General features: G+C 38.4%; 1 protein-coding gene across 4 annotated transcripts in view; it reads left to right on the top strand.

Annotated features, from left to right (window-relative positions):
- The window catches only part of copz2 (COPI coat complex subunit zeta 2), a 30,167-nt gene extending 11,760 nt beyond the window's left edge, over nucleotides 1-18,407 (top strand). Inside the window, exons 2-11 of one of the 4 annotated variants that reach the window (XR_006376289.1) lie at nucleotides 1,839-1,907; nucleotides 3,235-3,319; nucleotides 4,377-4,468; nucleotides 6,355-6,410; nucleotides 11,058-11,135; nucleotides 11,389-11,440; nucleotides 11,698-11,806; nucleotides 12,155-12,193; nucleotides 14,396-14,428; nucleotides 17,113-17,230. Coding sequence is in view for 2 of the 4 variants with exons in the window: in XM_044182123.1 (XP_044038058.1) it covers nucleotides 1,839-1,907; nucleotides 3,235-3,319; nucleotides 4,377-4,468; nucleotides 6,355-6,410; nucleotides 11,058-11,135; nucleotides 11,389-11,440; nucleotides 12,155-12,193; nucleotides 14,396-14,428; nucleotides 17,113-17,160 (552 nt within the window). In the remaining 2 variants the exon portion in view is untranslated. Of the gene's footprint in view, nucleotides 1-1,838; nucleotides 1,908-3,234; nucleotides 3,320-4,376; nucleotides 4,469-6,354; nucleotides 6,411-11,057; nucleotides 11,136-11,388; nucleotides 11,441-11,697; nucleotides 11,807-12,154; nucleotides 12,194-14,395; nucleotides 14,429-17,112 lie in introns of all 4 variants that reach the window. The other 3 variants (XR_006376288.1, XM_044182123.1, XM_044182124.1) reach the window with 3 other exon arrangements.
- Nucleotides 18,408-18,793: the final 386 nt, after the last annotated feature.

Genomic DNA, 18,793 nt, shown 5'->3' with positions numbered 1-18,793 from the left:
ACCTGATTTAGCTGCATATTGCTCGGAGATGCGCAGAGAACCCTGTATCAACTATACATACTAAATATCAGCATCTTTGTGAGCATATTAGCATGCTGACATTAGCATTTCACTCAAAAAAATGTTTTGCTTAAGTAGTCAAGTCAAGCTTTATTTATGAAGCTGGGGCAGCTGGGGCTTAGTGGTAGAGCGGGTTGCCCACCAATCGGAATGGTGGCAGTTTGATCCCGGCTTCCCCCAGCCCACATGTCAAAGCATCCTTGGGCAAGACACTGAACTCCAAATTGCTTCGGTGTGAGTGTGTGTGTGAATGAGTTAGTTCTTCTGAACTGATGAGCACTTAGTTCCTACCATCAGTGTATGAATGAGGTGGATGTGATATGTAGTGTGAAGCACTTTGAGTAGTTGGAAAGACTAGGAAGGCGCTATACAAGTAGAGTCCATTTATATAGCACATTACATACCCATGCTTTATAAGTAACAATACAGTCACAATATAATCATACAAGTGCAAGTGCAAAAAATAAGAATATAAATATGCACAATTAGTAAAGCCTCATTAGCGTGGCTGTAGACTCTAGAGACTTTAATCTCTAGAACCACAGTGTCAAAATGTATTCCCCCAAGCTCAGTTGACATTGGACCAATGTCTGAGATACTGTGTTTGGTTGAAAAATGTTTCCCGTTATTTATCTATCTCTGTCAGTGTAATTTTTAAGCATAGCTGTGCGCAGCAGACTTAAGATAACTTAGACATACCATATAATTTGTTGGGTCTCTGTAAATAATATTATAAAGAGTACAGGCTTGACCAGCTCTCTAGGAAATGTGCAATGAGATAACTTCTGTTATGAATTGGCGCTATATATATAAAATTGAATTGAATTGAATATAGAAATTAGGTTCTTCCAAAAAAAAAAAATACTATTACAATTATAGCACCCTTGTCAGGCTGTTAAAGATATCATTTTAAATTTTGTGTTCTCATGATTAGGAAAAAAGTATTTGGTGATTTTGACACAACAATATTCACTTCTAGTGATCACAAAATAATTATTTTGCGACTAAGAGAAAACTTTTTGTGTTACTAGTTTGTGATCTCTAAACCCGTAGTTAAGTGTACTATGAATAAAATAAAGCATAAAATAATTATTTCTCTATCACAAACAATAATTTTATACCCATGTAAACACAGTTCCGAAATCATCCTTTCAAGTTCAGCCAATATCAGACCAGTATATGGGCTGAGACACTACATTTTATGGAATGAAGGGTGGCTGATCCAAATACATCTTCCTCTTCATCATCATCTTCATCCTGGGAATATTGGACAGTGGATACTGTAAGTTCCTGGTCTAAGTTCTGTGATACACTCTGACTGTGAATCTATGCTAGTCAGTGCATAACAGAACTTTGTCCTGGGTCTGAAAACTCTTCACAGGGACGGATGGATGGATGGATAGATGGAAGGATGTGTGTAGTGTGCAGGAGAATGGACAATGTCTTTGGTCATTTCCACATCTGGAAAAGAAAGTACAAAATAAAACTGAATGAATGCAGAGATAAAACAAACTGTGAATGAAGCCTTGAGCCCGAATGTAGTAACTGGTTGGACTGGACAGCTCATGTGTGGACCAGAATGAATGTAAAACAGGGTGTTGTTTGAAAAGCAGGCTTTATCTGGATAATAAAGGTTGATACAACACACTGGCCAAGTGTGGGAGGAATCGCTTTGACTGTAGCTGTATGAAGTAGACCACTCTCAGTCCTAGATGTTTCCCTGAGGTAACTCAGCAAAGCTAAAATATTTAAAATGTTCTCTGTGTTTATTGTTGCAGGAACCTTCCCTCTACACAGTGAAAGCTGTTTTCATTCTAGACAATGATGGCAACAGACTTCTGTCAAAGGTAAGGTTAAAGGACTATACCAGTGAGCTTACATATTTTAGCCCATTTACTGCAAATTACCTATATCTTACTTTACTGTTGACCATACAAAGCATTGTTAAAATTAACATGTAGTGTGCATTTGATTGAAGACCTAAAACCCCATAGTATTTGATATGTGGATTCACTAGCCAGACCTAAATGGTTTTACCCTATTAGGGGTTTCAAATTGTAAAACCTCTAAGAAAGGGTTTATAATTACTCTTAAAGATAGTTTAACATTTTGGGGAAATATGCTTATTTGCTTTCTTGCCGAGAGTTAGATGAGAAGATTGATACCACTCATGTCCGTAAAGTAAATATGAAGCCACTACACTAGCCGGTTAGCTTAGCTTTGCACAAATGCCGGAACAATAAAAGCCACCCTGTATTTTGCCAGTTGAATTCTATTTACGTATAGCAGCAGCAGTAGGAACTGTTGGGTTAGTATTTGCAGTACCCTAAAAGAGGACTCCACAGATTTAGCATTGCACTCCCTTAACATCGTTGGACTCACGATGGACAGTTTTTAAAAAAGGATCAAAATCGATGCAGCAGAACCAGAGATATCATTTTTTTAATTCCATGCATTCTATTCCTTGTCAAATCCTGGCACCTACACTATCCACAATGCAACTCATGCAGAGATGAGGAGCGGGCTACAGAAGTCTGATAAATTAATTTCTTTCTAACTCCACACCCCCAGATTTCTTTTTCATTTTCAAAGTTGACTCAAGTGACATTACTTGAGGCAATTTATCAGACTTCACACAGTTCCCTTGGAGCCACAAACGGCTTTATACAACTTTTTTCACATATGCAGTAGTACTCCCCAACACCTGTAAACAGACTTTGATGTGTAAAATCAGCAGAGTTCCCTCTTAACTCTGGATTACATGCTGCATCGTTTCCTGTGAATCCCTCGTGCATGTGAAGGCAATTTGACTCCAGTGTGGGAATGGCGGACTCCGCCACTAACAATGAAAACTACTAGATAGAGAGGTAATTACTAAATGTAAATACATTTAATAGCTATTGCTGAAAAAGTGTCAACCATAAATAGTATCAAAAACAGGCTTTGATTTTGCGAACATTTTAAGGAATATAATTGTATAGGTCTAAAACCAAACCAAAACCACTGGTATGGTCTCCTAGAACATTTAGAGAATACTTATCCACACCTCCTTACAGTACCATCCATTCTTACATATTTAGTAGGAATAGCCCCAAAGGGAATGAAACCCTTAACCCAGCAGCGTTAGTGCCAAAGTTCAGTCACTGTTTTATGTACTGTATATGTCTGTTTCAGTACTATGACCCTGAGCTTTACCCCTCCATGAAGGAGCAGAAGAACTTTGAGAGGAACGTTTTCAACAAGACACACAAAGCAGACAGTAAGTTCCTCTCTGTTTGTTTCTATTCTTGTGTCTGCTGGATGTGGCCCTCCCTGTTCATTGTATTTAACACTCACACACGTCTCCAATATCATCTGTTACACATTCTACTGTTTAGTAGCCCAACACTTGTACTTGATACTTGCCTAAAGCGTGTTTTACATTAGCCTGGTTTCTACTATGGAGCCAAACCATGCTAGTAATATGTTAGTGTGACCCTTGAAAATCTCTTTTGATTTTCTGTTCAGAGAAACATGATACAGAATAAGTTTCATTTTCAGGGCAAGTAGGATTCTAAGTTTCACACAGCCGACACATGAGTCTCTGCCCCTGGCCTCCTTATCACCCACCCAGTATATTCCTCCTTTTCTCCTCTTTCTTCTCCCTTGTCATGCTATATTCCCTCTCCCTCCCTATCTTCCAAAGGGAAGTCCTGCTCTTCCCTTACTTTCTTCATCTCTGTCTGTCCCTTCTCTATTGCCTCCACTCTTTCTCATCTCCTCTCATCCTCCCATTCTCCTTCCCCATTCCCTTCTTTTTCCTTGTCTCATTCTTGTCTCGTAAATGGACTGTACTTATACAGCGCCTTTCTAGTCTTTACGATTACTCGAAGCGCTTCAACTACATATCAAATTCACCCCATTCACACACATTCTATTCACACACATTCATACACTGACAGTGTCTTGCCATTCACGCACAGAACAATTTGGGAGCAATTTGGGGTTCAGTGTCTTGCCATGTCTTCGACATGTGGAAGCTGGGATTGAACCGCCAACCTTTCCGATTGGTGGACGATGTGCTCTACCACTAAGACACAGTCTTTCTTTATGTTTTTCTCTTTTCTGCTCATTTTGTTCCCCATATTTTTCCCTCTTTTCCTATAGCCTCCCTGATTGAATGAAGCCTGCTATAAATCTGTGTAATTTTTTTTTACTGGCTGTTGTTCTATTAGTTGTACTTTTGGATTATGTCTTTATGTCTATTCATTATGTGAATAAAAGAGAGGAATGCCTGTCTTTTTCATCCCTGACCCATCCCTCTCTCCTCTCTGTAGATGAGATAGCTTTCCTGGAGGGGATGACCATCGTATATAAGAGCAGTATAGATCTCTTCTTCTACGTGGTGGGAAGTGCTCAGGAGAACGAGGTATGGTGAATTTAGCTTATTTATCATTATTATTTTAATATTTTTTACAGAAAATAATAAAATTAAAATTATTTGAGGCTCCTTCTCAAGCCTTGGAGGAAGGTCATATGTCATGTTCATCTGAAGATTTTTTAGAAAAGGTTCAGTCATTTTCTAAAACAGCTGGGCACTGTAGTTTAAAGCAAACATTACTGAAACTGGAGGAAATAGTGTATTTGTTGGGGACTATTCTCAGGGGCAGATTAATACACATTTGGTGCAGCAGGGGGGTGTATGTGGGATTGAGTGAAAATAAACTACAGCTTTTGGATCTATTTAAGAAAAAAATAGATCATCACTAGCCATATCCTTTCTGTTATCCCATTTTGGGGGCTGCTTTCTTCAAGATTTTGATCATGGTGTGATAAGTCTGTTCCATGGCTCATCTAAATGTAGCTTTCAATTTGAACAACACAATTTTAAGGAATAAAACACCCCTTTGACAAATGCATGAATTGAGCATGAAATCCATCCTCTACTTAAGGTCCAAATTAAGGTGTACCTATGATGTAATTTTGTAATATTTAAGGGGTTTTTAGAGGTAAAAAAATACATCCATGATCCATGCAGAAAACCCATTAAAACCCCTCAATATATTAAAATACTTAAACGTATTAATGAATTTACCCCAAAATAGGGGTAAACCTATTAAATACCTGAAAACTGAGTAAGAATCCCTTAGAATAACATTAATTTGCACCTGAAAATATTTCAGATCCCTAATGTAAACTACAGCAAAGTTCCAACATTAATAACACCTTAAATTGATAATAAATGTATATGTAAAATATTTTTTAATTAATGTGTAAATTAAGAGGAAAGTCATGTGCCCCTTAAAATATACTTAATTTGGTAATTAAGTGTTTTTGAAATTAAGGTGTTTTTAAGGGGTTTGTTGTCACTTTTTAATATTCATGGATAAATTACTGCTCTTTTCACCATAACAAACTCCTTGATTTGATAAATTAAGCATTAATTAAGGGTATTTTAAGGGACTGTTGTTTGTGTGGGGATCTGGAGATATCCAAGCTTAAAAGTTGGTCAGAAAAGTTCAAACTAATAAACTTAAATGACCGGAAACTTGTTTTTACCTATCCTGAAAGACTCAAAAGGCTATCAAAATGCTCCCTGAGGATCTTCAAGGTGCAGTTATCCCTGTATTTTTTGGAGAGATTTTCCACTCTGTGAGCCTGAAGAGATGGAGTTCTCGCTACATGAGATTAGGGGGATTGAAAATGTGACTTTAAGTAGCCTGACAGTGATGCTAAATATAGCTAAAAGAGAAAAGTGGTTGGAATTTTCTAGACTTGAGGCAAAAACACTACTTAACAGCTTCACCTGTTAAGAAATTCTTAAAGGCCGCTGTTTTCAGCAAAAACGCTCTGATAAACCCACAGTACAGTACAACACACAATAGCATCCAGCTGACATAGTGGAGCATTTAGCCACTAAAGAGCCGGATATTTCCCTCAGGAGTTGGTGGAGACCAGAACAGAGCTAAAAGGAGAGTGAATATTGGACTTTCATTCCTCAGTCAAACATGACTCCAAATGAATGCTAATTTTAATGTGTAAATAGGTAATTGTTTGCTAACATGTTAGGCGTAACAACTTTTATAAAGTGATAATATATCAGTGTTGTATTTTCAGTTTCTTCCGCTGCCCTCGAAATGACCAAAAATAATAGTTTAATGCAGGAACAAGTTAATAATTTGAATGCAGTAATTATTAGCCTACTCTTGATTTTTGCCCCCCAACTGGCCATAAAAAACTGATGCACCTTTAAAATCAAGTGCTACTATCTCAAAAGTGTCCTCTTGTTTATTGTTTCTTTCTTTTTTTCTCTAGCTGATGCTGATGTCAGTACTGAACTGCCTGTTTGAGTCCCTCAGTCAGATCCTCAGGTGCGTTCTCTCATCCAGATTTTAAAAAATGTTACATGAGTGAATACAAGTAATACATTAACAATATTTTGCATCTAAAAAATACAAAAAAGGGTAAACATAGGAGAGCCCTAACAGAAATTCAAAAACTTGCTTTCTAGAATGCTTCCAAATGAAAAATACTCTTGGATGTCTGACAGCTTCACTTATGTTGCTGGAGTGACAATGACAGTTTTCACAGACTTGCACATGCGCTATCATGATATTAAAGCATTCCCATGCATGTAGCTTCAGCATCATCAGTGCTAATGATAAACCACACACTTCTCCACACTAACACTGCCATCCCTCCACCAGAGCTTCTCAGGGAGATAATGAGTCTCAATGTTGAATTTGATATTAAATTCAACAGCAGTGTGTATTTTTTACCTGAAAGTCGATTATGATTTAAAGGTCCAGTGTGTAACATTTAGGAGGAGCTATTGTCAGAAATGGAATAGAATATTTATAAGTATGATTTAATTAGTGTATAGCAACCTGAAAATAACAATCGTTGTGTTTTCATTACCTTAGAATAAGCCATTTTTATCTACATAGGGAGTGGGTCCCCTTCCCAGGAGGTCGCCATGTTGCACTGCCATGTTTCTACAGTAGCCCAGAATGGACAAACCAAACATTGGCTCTAGATAGGGCCTTTTGCGTTTTTCGAGTTTCGTGGCCACCGTAGTTTCTCCTACACACTTGGAAGGGGAAGGGGAGGGTGATGCGAGCGGTATTCAAATGGTTGCAAACTGTAATTTCACTGCTAGATGCCACTTAATCCTACACACTGGACCTTTAAGACTTAACTTGAAAAAATAATGTTTGACAAACAAGGCTCAATGACGACACAATGACACCCTGTCCTCATTTTTAGATATTTATTTAACATTTTAGAAAGCACCAAGATTAGTTTGCAAAGCCGTCTGTGTGTGTTTCAGTCTGTGTGTGTGTTGCACACCAGGATCCCTCACTGTTGAATGCAACATTATCACCCAAACAGTGGCTGATGTGGTTGCTATAGGAACTAATGCAGAAGTGATGCAGAGTGTGAGCGATAGCGAAATGGAGAGATTATATTATTATACAGTGTGAAAGATCATAGGCTATTCTAAATTGCACAGTGCAATATGTAAACGTCCAGATTAAAGCGTTATAGTATAAAATCAGTGAAGGTGTTGAATGGTCTCCTCATTTATTTTAAACTTGAATAGTAATTGTTGTCCATGCAAGGCTGTTCATAATGTTTGACCAATTGTTACCACATAGTATATTTTTTACAAATTCTTAGGAAACACGTATTGTTCCCTGCCAATTAGACCTGTTAAATTAGAATACAAATTAGAATTAGAATTTAGTTCGTGGAGGACATGATGAGTGGACTGTGATATTAAAGGAACAGTTTGACATTTTGGGAAATAGTTTTACAGGGAGTTACATGTTGAAACAGTTTCATGGAATCAGTGGAGAAAAGTGACTTCTAGGGATGTACCTATCCGACTTTTTCTCCCCAGTACCCAAACTCAGGGTATCAGCCGATACTGAGTACCAATCTAGTACTGGCACTCTTTTTCCCCCGAGTATAAAATCTGTAAACCACTCTGTGTGGAACTGATTAAGATATCTGTAAGCTAATGTCAGGCTGTAACAACAGGTCACTTCTTAAATATAAGTAGAGACGTTCATAAAAAAAATCCATATCTACCGTTATGGAGTAAATATTTGGTAAAATTAGCTAAATTGTCAGCACTTCCAGTTACCACTGCCTTTTCATTAAAATGCATTTATTATGAAGCACATGCAGGAGGTTGTCAAGTATCAGTGGTAACTTTACTCACATAAGCTTACTGCTACAAATAAAAGGAGCGTAACAGAAAACTTTAATGTGGTTTGGCCAATACACAATCCTCTTAATAAGGTCAGGCTTCCTGTAGTCTTATCGTCATCATGAGATTGCCAGACAGCCAACGGAGAGGCTGCACTGAAGTGGTAGGTGGGTGGATAAACCATTGTTCTTCAAGGAATAGTTCCAGTAACTCTGACTAAAACCACAAATTGTCATTTTTACATTTGTAAAACAAACAAGATACGAGTTGTTGGTTAGTGAGCTTTAGAGGTGTTGGTGTATTTTTTACACCAAAAGAAAAAAGAAAAGAGCCAGGCTAGCTTTTTGCCCGCGCTTCTAGTCTTTATGCTAAGCTAAGCCAACTGTCTCCTGGCTCCACCATCAATCTTCTCATCTAATTTGTAACAAGAAAGCGAATATGGTAACCGCAAATTATCAAAATGTTGAATTGTTCCTTTAAGTAAATGTAAAGCCTTGTGAAATTGTAATTTTTGGAGAATTTTAAACTAGTCTTGAAAATGTATTTGATATTCAACGAGATCCAGAGTCTTATCCAGGCAAAAATTCAAACTGTAAACCTGTTGTGAGGACATCAAAGCAGTGGACCATGGAGGACATTTGGGCGTGCTTGGGCTGGACTGACTGGGATGTTTTCAGGACTGCTACCAACAGTCTGGATGAGCTCACAGAGGCTGTGATGTCATACATCAGCTGGTTCCCAGCTGAAACCCTGGTTCACAGCTAAACTCAGACAGCTAAGGATGGAAAAGGAAGAAGCGTTCAGGTGTGGAGACGGGGACAGGTTTAGGGAGTCAAAGTGCAGGTTCAGCAAAGCTGTGAGAGAAGCTAAACGACTGTACTCTGAGAAACTCCAACACCAGTTCTCAGCCCACAACTCTACTTCTATCTGGAAGGGGCTAAGACAGATCACCAACTACAAACCAAAAGCCTCCCACTCCATTAATGACTTGCGTCTGGCCTGCAAACTGAATGAGTTCTACTGTCGCTTTGAGAGACAATAGGACAATGGGACACCATCCCAGGTGACTTCATCCACCAGCTCCAGCCCACCAGCTCCACCTCCCCCACCTCAGCAGGGCCTGGGCTTCTCCACAACTGCCCACCTCAGAGGCTGCCCCCTCCCCTACTGCAACAACAACGAAGGATGTCAATATACTGGAGGCAGAACCTCTGCATAGCAGCCGGGCCAGACTCTGTCTCTCCATCCACCCTGAAGCACTGTGCTGATCAGCTGTCTCCGGTGTTCACGGACATCTTTAACACCTCACTGGAGACATGCCATGTGCCAGCCTGCTTCAAATCCTCCACCATCATCCCCATCCCCAAAAAACCAAGGACCACGGGACTTAACAACTACAGACCTGTCACCCTGACCTCTGTGGTAATGAAGTCTTTTGAGCGCCTTGTGTTGTCCCACCTCAAATCCATCACAGATCCACTCCTGGACCCCCTCCAGTTCGCCTATAGAGCCAACAGGTCTGTAGACGATGCAGTAAACATGGCCCTTCACTTCATTCTCCAGCACCTGGACTCCCCAGGAACCTATGCCAGGATCCTCTTTGTGGATTTCAGCTCTGCCTTCAACACCATCATCCTGGTTCTGCTGCAGGACAAGCTCTCACAACGGAGAGTGCCGGACTCCACCTGCAGGTGGATCACCTTCCTGTCCAACAGGAGGCAGCATGTGAGGCTGGGAAAACATGTCTCTGACTCCCAGACCATCAGCACCGGTTCCCACCAAAGCTCCGTTCTTTCCCCTCTGCATTTCTCCCTGTACACCAACAACTGCACCTCCAGTCACCAGTCTGTCAAGCTCCTGAAGTTTGCAGGTGACACCACCCTGACTGGGCTCATCTCTGATGGGGATGAGTCTGCCTACAGGTGAGATTGACCGCCTGGTGACCTGGTGCAGTCAGGACAGCTTGGAGCTGAATGCTGACAGTGGAGATGGTTGTGGATTACACCATCATCACCCAGGACTCTCCAGTTGACACTGTGGAATCCTTTCTGCTTCTTGGCTGAACATCAGCTCCTCATCAGCAAAGAAAGCCCAGCAGAGGATGTTCTTCAGCAGCTGAAGAAATTCAACCTGCCAAAGACAATTATGGTGCACTTCTACACCACCATCATTGAGTACATCCTCACCTCCTATATCACCATCGGGTACGCTGCTGCCACTGCCAAGGACAAGGGCAGACTGTAGCGTATCATTCACACTGCAGAGAAGGTCATTGGCTGCAATCTACCATCCCTCCAGGACCTGTACGCCTACAGGAAAGATTGTGGCAGACCCCTTCCACCCCAGACACAAACTGTTTCAGACACTCCCCTCCGGCAGGAGGCTGCGGTCCATCAGGACCAAAACCTCGCTCCAAAAAAACCTGTTTCTTTCCGTCTGCAACTGGCCTCATCAACAAGGCCCGGGACCCCCACTGATACTGACTCTCATATGCACCCAACCCCCCCTTATAGTACAGTATACTCATACTGTAAACTTTTGCAAATTCCCATGTAAATCTTTTGCACATTGAACTAATATTCTTTATTATTTTATTTACTTTAAATAAATTAAATTTAAATTTTATATTTATGATTCATGACCTGCAGTACTTGATTTATCTTTCTTTATCTTTCTACTATGTTTATTTTTTTGCACCAAAATACCAAAGCAAATTCCTTGTATGTGTAAACCTACTTATAATAAAGGTGATTCTGATTCTAATTATGATTGGATGTGGCTAATTGTCGTGTTTTTTCTGCAGGAAAAATGTGGAGCGGAGGTGTTTACTGGACAACATGGATGGAGTGTTCCTGGTTGTGGATGAAATCATTGATGGAGGGTAAGAGAGAAATAATGGAGCTAAAGAACAATATGTGCAAGTTTTCCATTTACATGATCAACTGCAACAGAAACACATTACAAAAACTTTGTGTCAATTTACTGTACATTCAAACTAGCTTACATATGAGCTTGCTTACAATTATTCTTAGTGATGTCATCTGTTATTAATTTTTTAAAATAATTATTTAGTCTATAAAATGTTCTGCTTGTGCTGTACTCGGTTCTGATTGGTTACTTTACCCTGTTGCCAGGGTGATTCTGGAGAGTGACCCCCAGCAAGTCATACAGAAGGTCAACTACAGGGTAAGATGGCTATCAAAGATTCCCAACTATCAGTCATATCAATTTATTTATTTATGTGAATCATTGGAAAATCAAATGAAAAACAAATGCTATATTCTAAAAAAAAATTGTATTGTATTTGGCATGTTCAGAATGACAACATTAAGACTCATACTGTAGCCTCCCACAGCTTTTCTCATGGGCTTCTTGCCTACTCTTACCTGCTTTACCTTTCTTTCTCTCCTTCTCCTTGTCTCTCTTCTTCTGATTGGTGTCAGCTAATGTCAGAGCCAGCCTATGGCTTTGTCCTGTTTGATTACATCACCGGTAACCTAGAGGGACAAACAGACAAGAGCCAGCTGCTGTAGACAGACAGAAACACAGAGGGTGAGAAAGAGAGAGAGAGAGATGAAGAGAAAGATAGTGAAGTGGAGAGAGAGAATGAATGAATGAGAGTGATATAGAGATAGTGAAGGGACGAAGGAGGGATGGGCGAGACAAGATGAGGTAAATGCATGGTGCCACGCCACTAGCATGGCTATAAATTCTAATATGAGTTTTGATTGGCTGAGCTGTTAACCAATGTGCTCTGAATGTCGCTGATCTACAGTATTTAATAGTGTTTCTACAGATCTAATGGTGTTTGCAGTGCTGTGGTTTTATATTGTGTGTGTGAATTTGCATAACTTTTGCATTTTTCTCTTGTATACACAATGATATCATTTTGTTTTACAGGCAGATGAAAACCCATTATCTGAACAAAGCGTGGCCCAGGTAACACACATACACGTAAATGACACTGATAGAGTTGTACACACATGCATATAAATAGACCTCACTCACATTCACACATAGTGCGTGCTCTTACACACATGCAGATACACAAATGCACACACTTTACAGAGACACACATTGTAGATAGCAATACTTAATGCACCTTATGTTTCCCAGCAGCAAGGTCTGCTGCGATAGTTTGTCTTTTAACTTTGTCTATGCCAGACGTGGGAATGTGTCATGTTGTGTTATTAGACATCTACAATTTGTGATCACCTCGCACAGGCATTTTAGCAAATATTTGACAAATTTTACTATATAACATACAACGTCAAGGACTGCCAGAGCTGTTTATTATCATTATTGGCTTATGCGTGGCTCAAATTGCCATGAGCTGGAATGAGCTAGAAGCACTAAACTTATCACAATAACTGGAAATGATGTGTAAGTGTTTACATAGAAATATGAGCCCAATCAGCCAGATGGTGGCAGTGTCATTAAGGCCCAAAAATGCAATTTTAAACAGGCCATGTCCCTCACAATGTAAGTCCGATTGACTTGAAATTCCTCACACATGTCTATCTCAATGTGCTCTACAATAAAGCCTCTTGGACCATATAAGTCCACCTAACTAGATTTTCCGCACACAATTTTGACATCTCCTCCTAAGCTGTAGGTCCGATTGCTACCAAATTTTCGGTGGATCATCATTTGACCGAGCCTATCAAAAGTTGTATAAAGCTTGTTGATATCTTAAATACACATAATAAATAATAAAGTAAAGTCAACAATGGTTGGGCCAATTAGCACAACACAAAACTTACAAGACATGTCCACATATGTACCTGAAATATACCCTGAAAGTTTAATTCAAATTGGCCACTAGGGTGCGCTACAAATGCAAAGAAATGGGCTTTGCAAAACATAAATTGGACTATAAATCAGAAATTGCTTGTCCAGTCATCACAAAACTTCCTGGATATGTCAACATAAGTACCCTAGGCCACATTTGACCAGGTCCAGATCAAAATTTAGGTTCCTGAACTAAAAGTTATCTTGCTATATTTTCCGTAAGACCAGCATTTGAGGCTGTGGGCATGTTCATAATTGTCATTGGATGAAACCTAGGTCTGATCTGTTTAAATATGTAACGCAAACCATTGTCTGTCCACTGTGCGTTGGCATTTTTATTGTTTCTCGGCAGAGAGCAATTAAAAAAATCATTGCAACGGTGAATAATTTTTCTGTTTATTTGTTGTCCCAGGCTAAATATTCTCTGTATGAATTCAAATGTATTGATAGCATATTTTTGCTCGTAGGCGGGCACATTCATGTATGTGCGTGCATCTGTACTGTACTTAATTATTTAATGAAAGAAATAACTAGCTACTGCTACCTCCACATGTATGAGGAGGTCATATGGCCAATCATAACAGAGAAATGTGTTTAGTTTTGTATTCCTCACAAACATATTTGCATGTTTACTTCATTTCTTCATACTGTTACATGTATATGTTACATGTACATGTATATCTTATAGTTGCTTCTTTCTGATACCATTAGCTTATTAGCTTAACTCCCACACACTGTTAAATCAGGGGAACACAACGACTTCATGACAGAAAGCACACTGTTCTCTGACAGAATGATTGGTAGCACTATGACATCTGTCTGCAAATTCACCAGGCTGCATGCTAATGCTTTAGCTCACCACAGATGTTAAGGTAGCCGCTAGCTTTGATTCATCTCCAAGGCACCAGACAGTACTAATAGGCTCAACTGAATGGATTGATGAATAAATAAATGGATAGTTGGATTAACATCCTCTAAAGCACTGTGGCCCTCTAAATACTGGACAGAGGTAAAACTGCGTAGCTGATCAGAGAGCTCATCTGCAATAAAGATTTAATTTATATTAATAACATTCCATCACTAAATCAGAAGTGCTTCTGTAGTTTTTATTGCAGTCATGTCTTTTATTGAATGTTTTCCTGATATGCTTTCTTCTGTCTTTAGCTGCTGTGATGTCTTCCTGCTTGTGTACAGGAATGAACATGTGCATGGACATGTTTCCATGCTTGCTTGTAGTAGAGTGTCTGTGTGTGTGTGTGTTTGTGTGTGTGTGTGTGTGTGTGTGTGTGTGTGTGTGTGTGTGTACACATGCTCTAAGCTTTTCTTTATCTGTTGCTTTAACCCTGACAGACCATAACAGAGAAACTGGCTCTGACCACTAATGTAAGTCCCTACTAACTTCACAACAGCCCTACACTGCACTACAAAGCTTCTTTTACTGCATGCCACACACTGTGATAATACTCGTTGTATTATAAAGTCAATACTGGACCTCTACACTGCCTGTCAAAGTTTTTTGAAGTTTTTGAAGGTCAGAGAAATTGATATATAATTGTATTTCTTCCACATCTATATGTAGGCATACATGTCACACACAACATGAAATAAAAGCTAAAAATCATACAAAGTGGCCATTTATTAGGTATGTTTGCCTGTAATAGTAATATGTAATTAGATGGATCAAGACTTTACTACACAGTAAATCATGTCCAAAGAAATAACACGTTGCAAACTGTTCTCAATTGATTTATATCCTTATCTTATTCGTATTACCTAATTTTCTAGGGCACATTGCTTGAAGTTTGGAGGTCAGGACATCAAGGTTGGGAGAAGGTTGTGAAACTCGGCTATAGACTAAACTAAAACATGACATATCATGTGGTAAAGAACTGCATAATGTAACAAGCAATACTATATATCACATCACTGTGTACACCTGTTATACAGTAAGTAGCACTAAATAGAAGTAAGCAGCAATAGAAGTCTGTATGGGCCTGATGTGACTGCATTTCCCAGGATCCCACACTGTTGTGAATGTTACCTATGCGCCATCTGCCCCCTTCTGTTAAAATGAGGAACAACAACCTCAGTGCTGAAATGAAGTCTTGATTGAGGTTGAGGGATTGAGGACTACACAAACTAAGGAAACTTAGTGTTGATAATGAAAAGACCAAGAAGATAAATAAATTAATTAAACTTATTTAATTCTGTGGGGAATTTAGGCCACCCAGATGAAAGAATTCAGCAGTTAAAAGTGTAAAAATAGATTTTTTTCTCTCCTTACAATTGTACTTTACTTGTTACTTTGTGTGTGACATGTAATTAATTGATTTGGTTTGATATTTGTCTGTACACATCAAGAGATGTCATTTAAAAGGCCAAATTACTCCAGACAATGTTCAAAAGTGTCTGTGAAATGATCAATTTAATGATTGATTAAACTTATGTGTTACTAAAATAGAATTCAAGCAGCTGTGGGACTACATAAACATGAGACTGATAACTGTAACAATATATGGCCCAAATATGGCCCATATTTACTGAGCTTAATAATAATAAATAGTTCCTTTCAACATATGTTGAGCAGTAAATACATTCTTAGCGCAACAGAAAGAAACTATTTTTTTGTTTTAATAATGAAACAACAGGTGATACATATTACAGTTCCTATCCCTATTCTACTTCCTCAACATGGTGGCAAGAAACTCCACAGTGGCTCAGTTTTCTGAACATGTGCTCAGTCTGACATCTAGTGGGTGAACAGTGGTACTGCAACACCTGAGTTTTTGAAAAGTGACTGTACATAGTGTCATAATGATGATGTGCAGATAATGAGGTATTATGAGTTTTTTAATGCAATAAACTCTATGGAGGCCCATTGAGGACCATTGTATTTAGAACTAGACACGTGTATACAGTATAAACTCACACTGACCAATTGTAGAGTTCATGAGTTATTATTATGTAATGCATTATGACCTATGGAGGAGGCCCACTTAGTACCGTATAACTCATCTCCTGTATACAGTACAAGCTCTTTTACAGTTAACTATAGAACTGTACAATTCAATTCAATTTTATTTATATAGCACCAATTCATAACAGAAGTTATCTCACTGCACTTTTCCTATAGAGCAGGTCTAGACCGTACTCTTTATAATATTATAATATATACAGTTAACCGTAATGCCTATGCAGAAGTGTTTTGAAGCCTCTATTCCCTCCTATTGCGTCCATAACTCAGCTAGTTATATTAAGGTCAATGCGTTTTCACATGATGATAAAGTATTCTAAAAATAATGCAATCAGCATCAAAGCGCACACATTTTTTAAAGAAATGCTTCTTTAGATTATATTAATGTATTAGTCAAGTCAAGTCAAGTCAAGTCTGCTTTATTGTCAATTCTTCCACACGTACATTACATACATACAGAGAATCGGAATTGCGTTACTCTCAGACCCCCGGTGCATACAGATAACACTAACAGTAGAGCCTAAAATCTAGATCAAATATAAAATATAAGCTAAAACTATACAATAAGGGAATACGAGACATAATAAAAAATAAAATAAAATAAAAATAGGTTGACTAAAAGCAGCGCAAGGCACATGGCAGATAAAGTGCAAACCAGTGAACAAACAGTGCAGATAAAAAGATAGAGCTTATTTTAATTAAACTGACTGAGGTAGTAGAATGGCGTCAGTTCCATGGTGAATGAGGTAGTGAGCAGACCAATGCTACACAAAGTGACTGGTGCATGACATTGTATGTCAGTGGAAGGTCCTGGGGATGTGGGATCTGGGGGGGGGTTCATAGTTCAGTGGTGCCTGGGGCAGAAGAGGGACCGGGGGGGGGGGGCAAGTTTAGGAGCGAGTTCAGCTTCCTGACAGCCTGATGGATGAAGCTGTCCTTCAGTCAAGACGCATTATATTTCTTATTTGATGGAATTTATGTATTTTTAATGTTTTGTAGTTTTGACTTATTCTTTATTTTCTGTTTTTACTTTATTACATCATGCTATATTATATAACATATATATTTTTTGTTCTTTCTTTATGTTTTCCAGGTTCTGCAGTCGGCCAAGGAGCAGATCAAATGGTCCATATTGAAATGACCAGAAAAATGTAGGATTCTCAAGAAAGCTCTAGAGAACGTTTCTAGTCCCAAAGCCTTTTTTTTATATAGTAACAGACTAAAGTGAAGGTCATTACAAGCCTGTTGGCTGATGCTGCTTTATATAGCAGTTAACCAGCCAATAATAGGATGTGTGATGGCATTTTGTTACATTGTGTGTGACATGCAATTAATTTATTTGGTTTGAGAGTGATGTCAGTTGGCACTTATGTAGAGATAGCATTTAACAGGCCAAATGACACCAGAAAATGAAAGGAAAAGTGAAGACTTGAGTCTCAAGGTCCAACTGTGCTTCTGTATAAGACTGGTTCTGTATAAGATTAGTACCAAACTAATCAATGAAAATATTGGAAGCCTGATTAGTTACTTTTATTTTGGTGGAGCAGGATCTTCCACTCTCATTTACTCACAACAGAAATGTTACATATGCCAATAATTTTGGAACAATCTTGTTACCAACATTTTAGAAAATAAAATACCCTGTAAACTGTTAGTATGTATAAATACTTTACCTAAACATTCATATCAATCTAAGTATAATCTGGAAAATAGAAAATAAGAATAGACACAGAAACAAACACTACTGCAGCAAAAATCTGCATATTCAAGCTAAAAAGCTGAATATCACATACAAGAAAATGATTTATATCATTTGAACCATGTCATTTATCAAGGGTGGTGTTAAATTCACACACACACACACACACACACACACACAAACTGACATAATTTGTGTACTGAGTTTAATAAAGTTTGTTGTTCTGACTGTGCTCTTTAAACAACACAAATGTGTTTTATAAAGCTATTTAAAGACTGTAAAGGGGATTTTATCATGCTTTATGACACTAATCAAATGTTAGCATTACGTTTAAGAGGCAATATGTTACTGTTGAACTGTCAGTAAAACCCTTATTTTCCTTAAAATGGAATTTCCTCATGAAGGAAAATGAATATCTGTACATATAATTAATCTTTAGAATCAAAGGGACCTTAAAGAATATTGACATACATGATTTTGTGGCCAGAATTATAAAGAATAATATCTATTTTCTGAGAGTTAAATATGTAGATTTTAAATATTTTCTTAGCTGAAAAGAAGAAAAAAGCCAAAGACAAACTAATTATTTTGTTTACATTTGGATGTTGTTGAGACAAACTGCCATTTTGTCTGATATAGGGCATTTTGTCCCGCCATTTGTGAGACTGATAATAAAACTGTAAATTGTATGGATTCAAAGTGTCTTGTTCTTCCTGAATTTATTCTTCATTATTTCTATTTTTGTTGTTCTTGTTGTTGTTTTTTAAATTTAATTCTTAATCAAATATTTTCTGCTAAAACGTGAAAAACAGTATAACTTATTTGCCCTCTGTGCGTCTGTCATCCATAATGAATATTAATAAGCTCCATAAAAAAAACGTAGAGCCGTGGGTGTGGACAGGGATGATATTGGTAGAAACCAAGGGACGTCAGGAGACACGTGCGGTACTACCCCAGCCAATGGGTCGTTCTGATGTGATTCCCGAGTAATGCGATTGGTTAGATGTCTCATCCTCCGACAACTGATCCCTGAACGTCCGAAATACATGAACGATTATTTTATAACTTTGAGTTA

The sequence above is a fragment of the Siniperca chuatsi genome, linkage group LG21 (assembly GCF_020085105.1).
Source record: "Siniperca chuatsi isolate FFG_IHB_CAS linkage group LG21, ASM2008510v1, whole genome shotgun sequence".
In the NCBI taxonomy this organism is placed as follows: Eukaryota; Metazoa; Chordata; class Actinopteri; order Centrarchiformes; family Sinipercidae; genus Siniperca; species Siniperca chuatsi.
The sequence above is the reverse complement of the archived record's forward strand: the minus strand, read 5'-3'. Positions and strand labels throughout refer to the sequence as shown.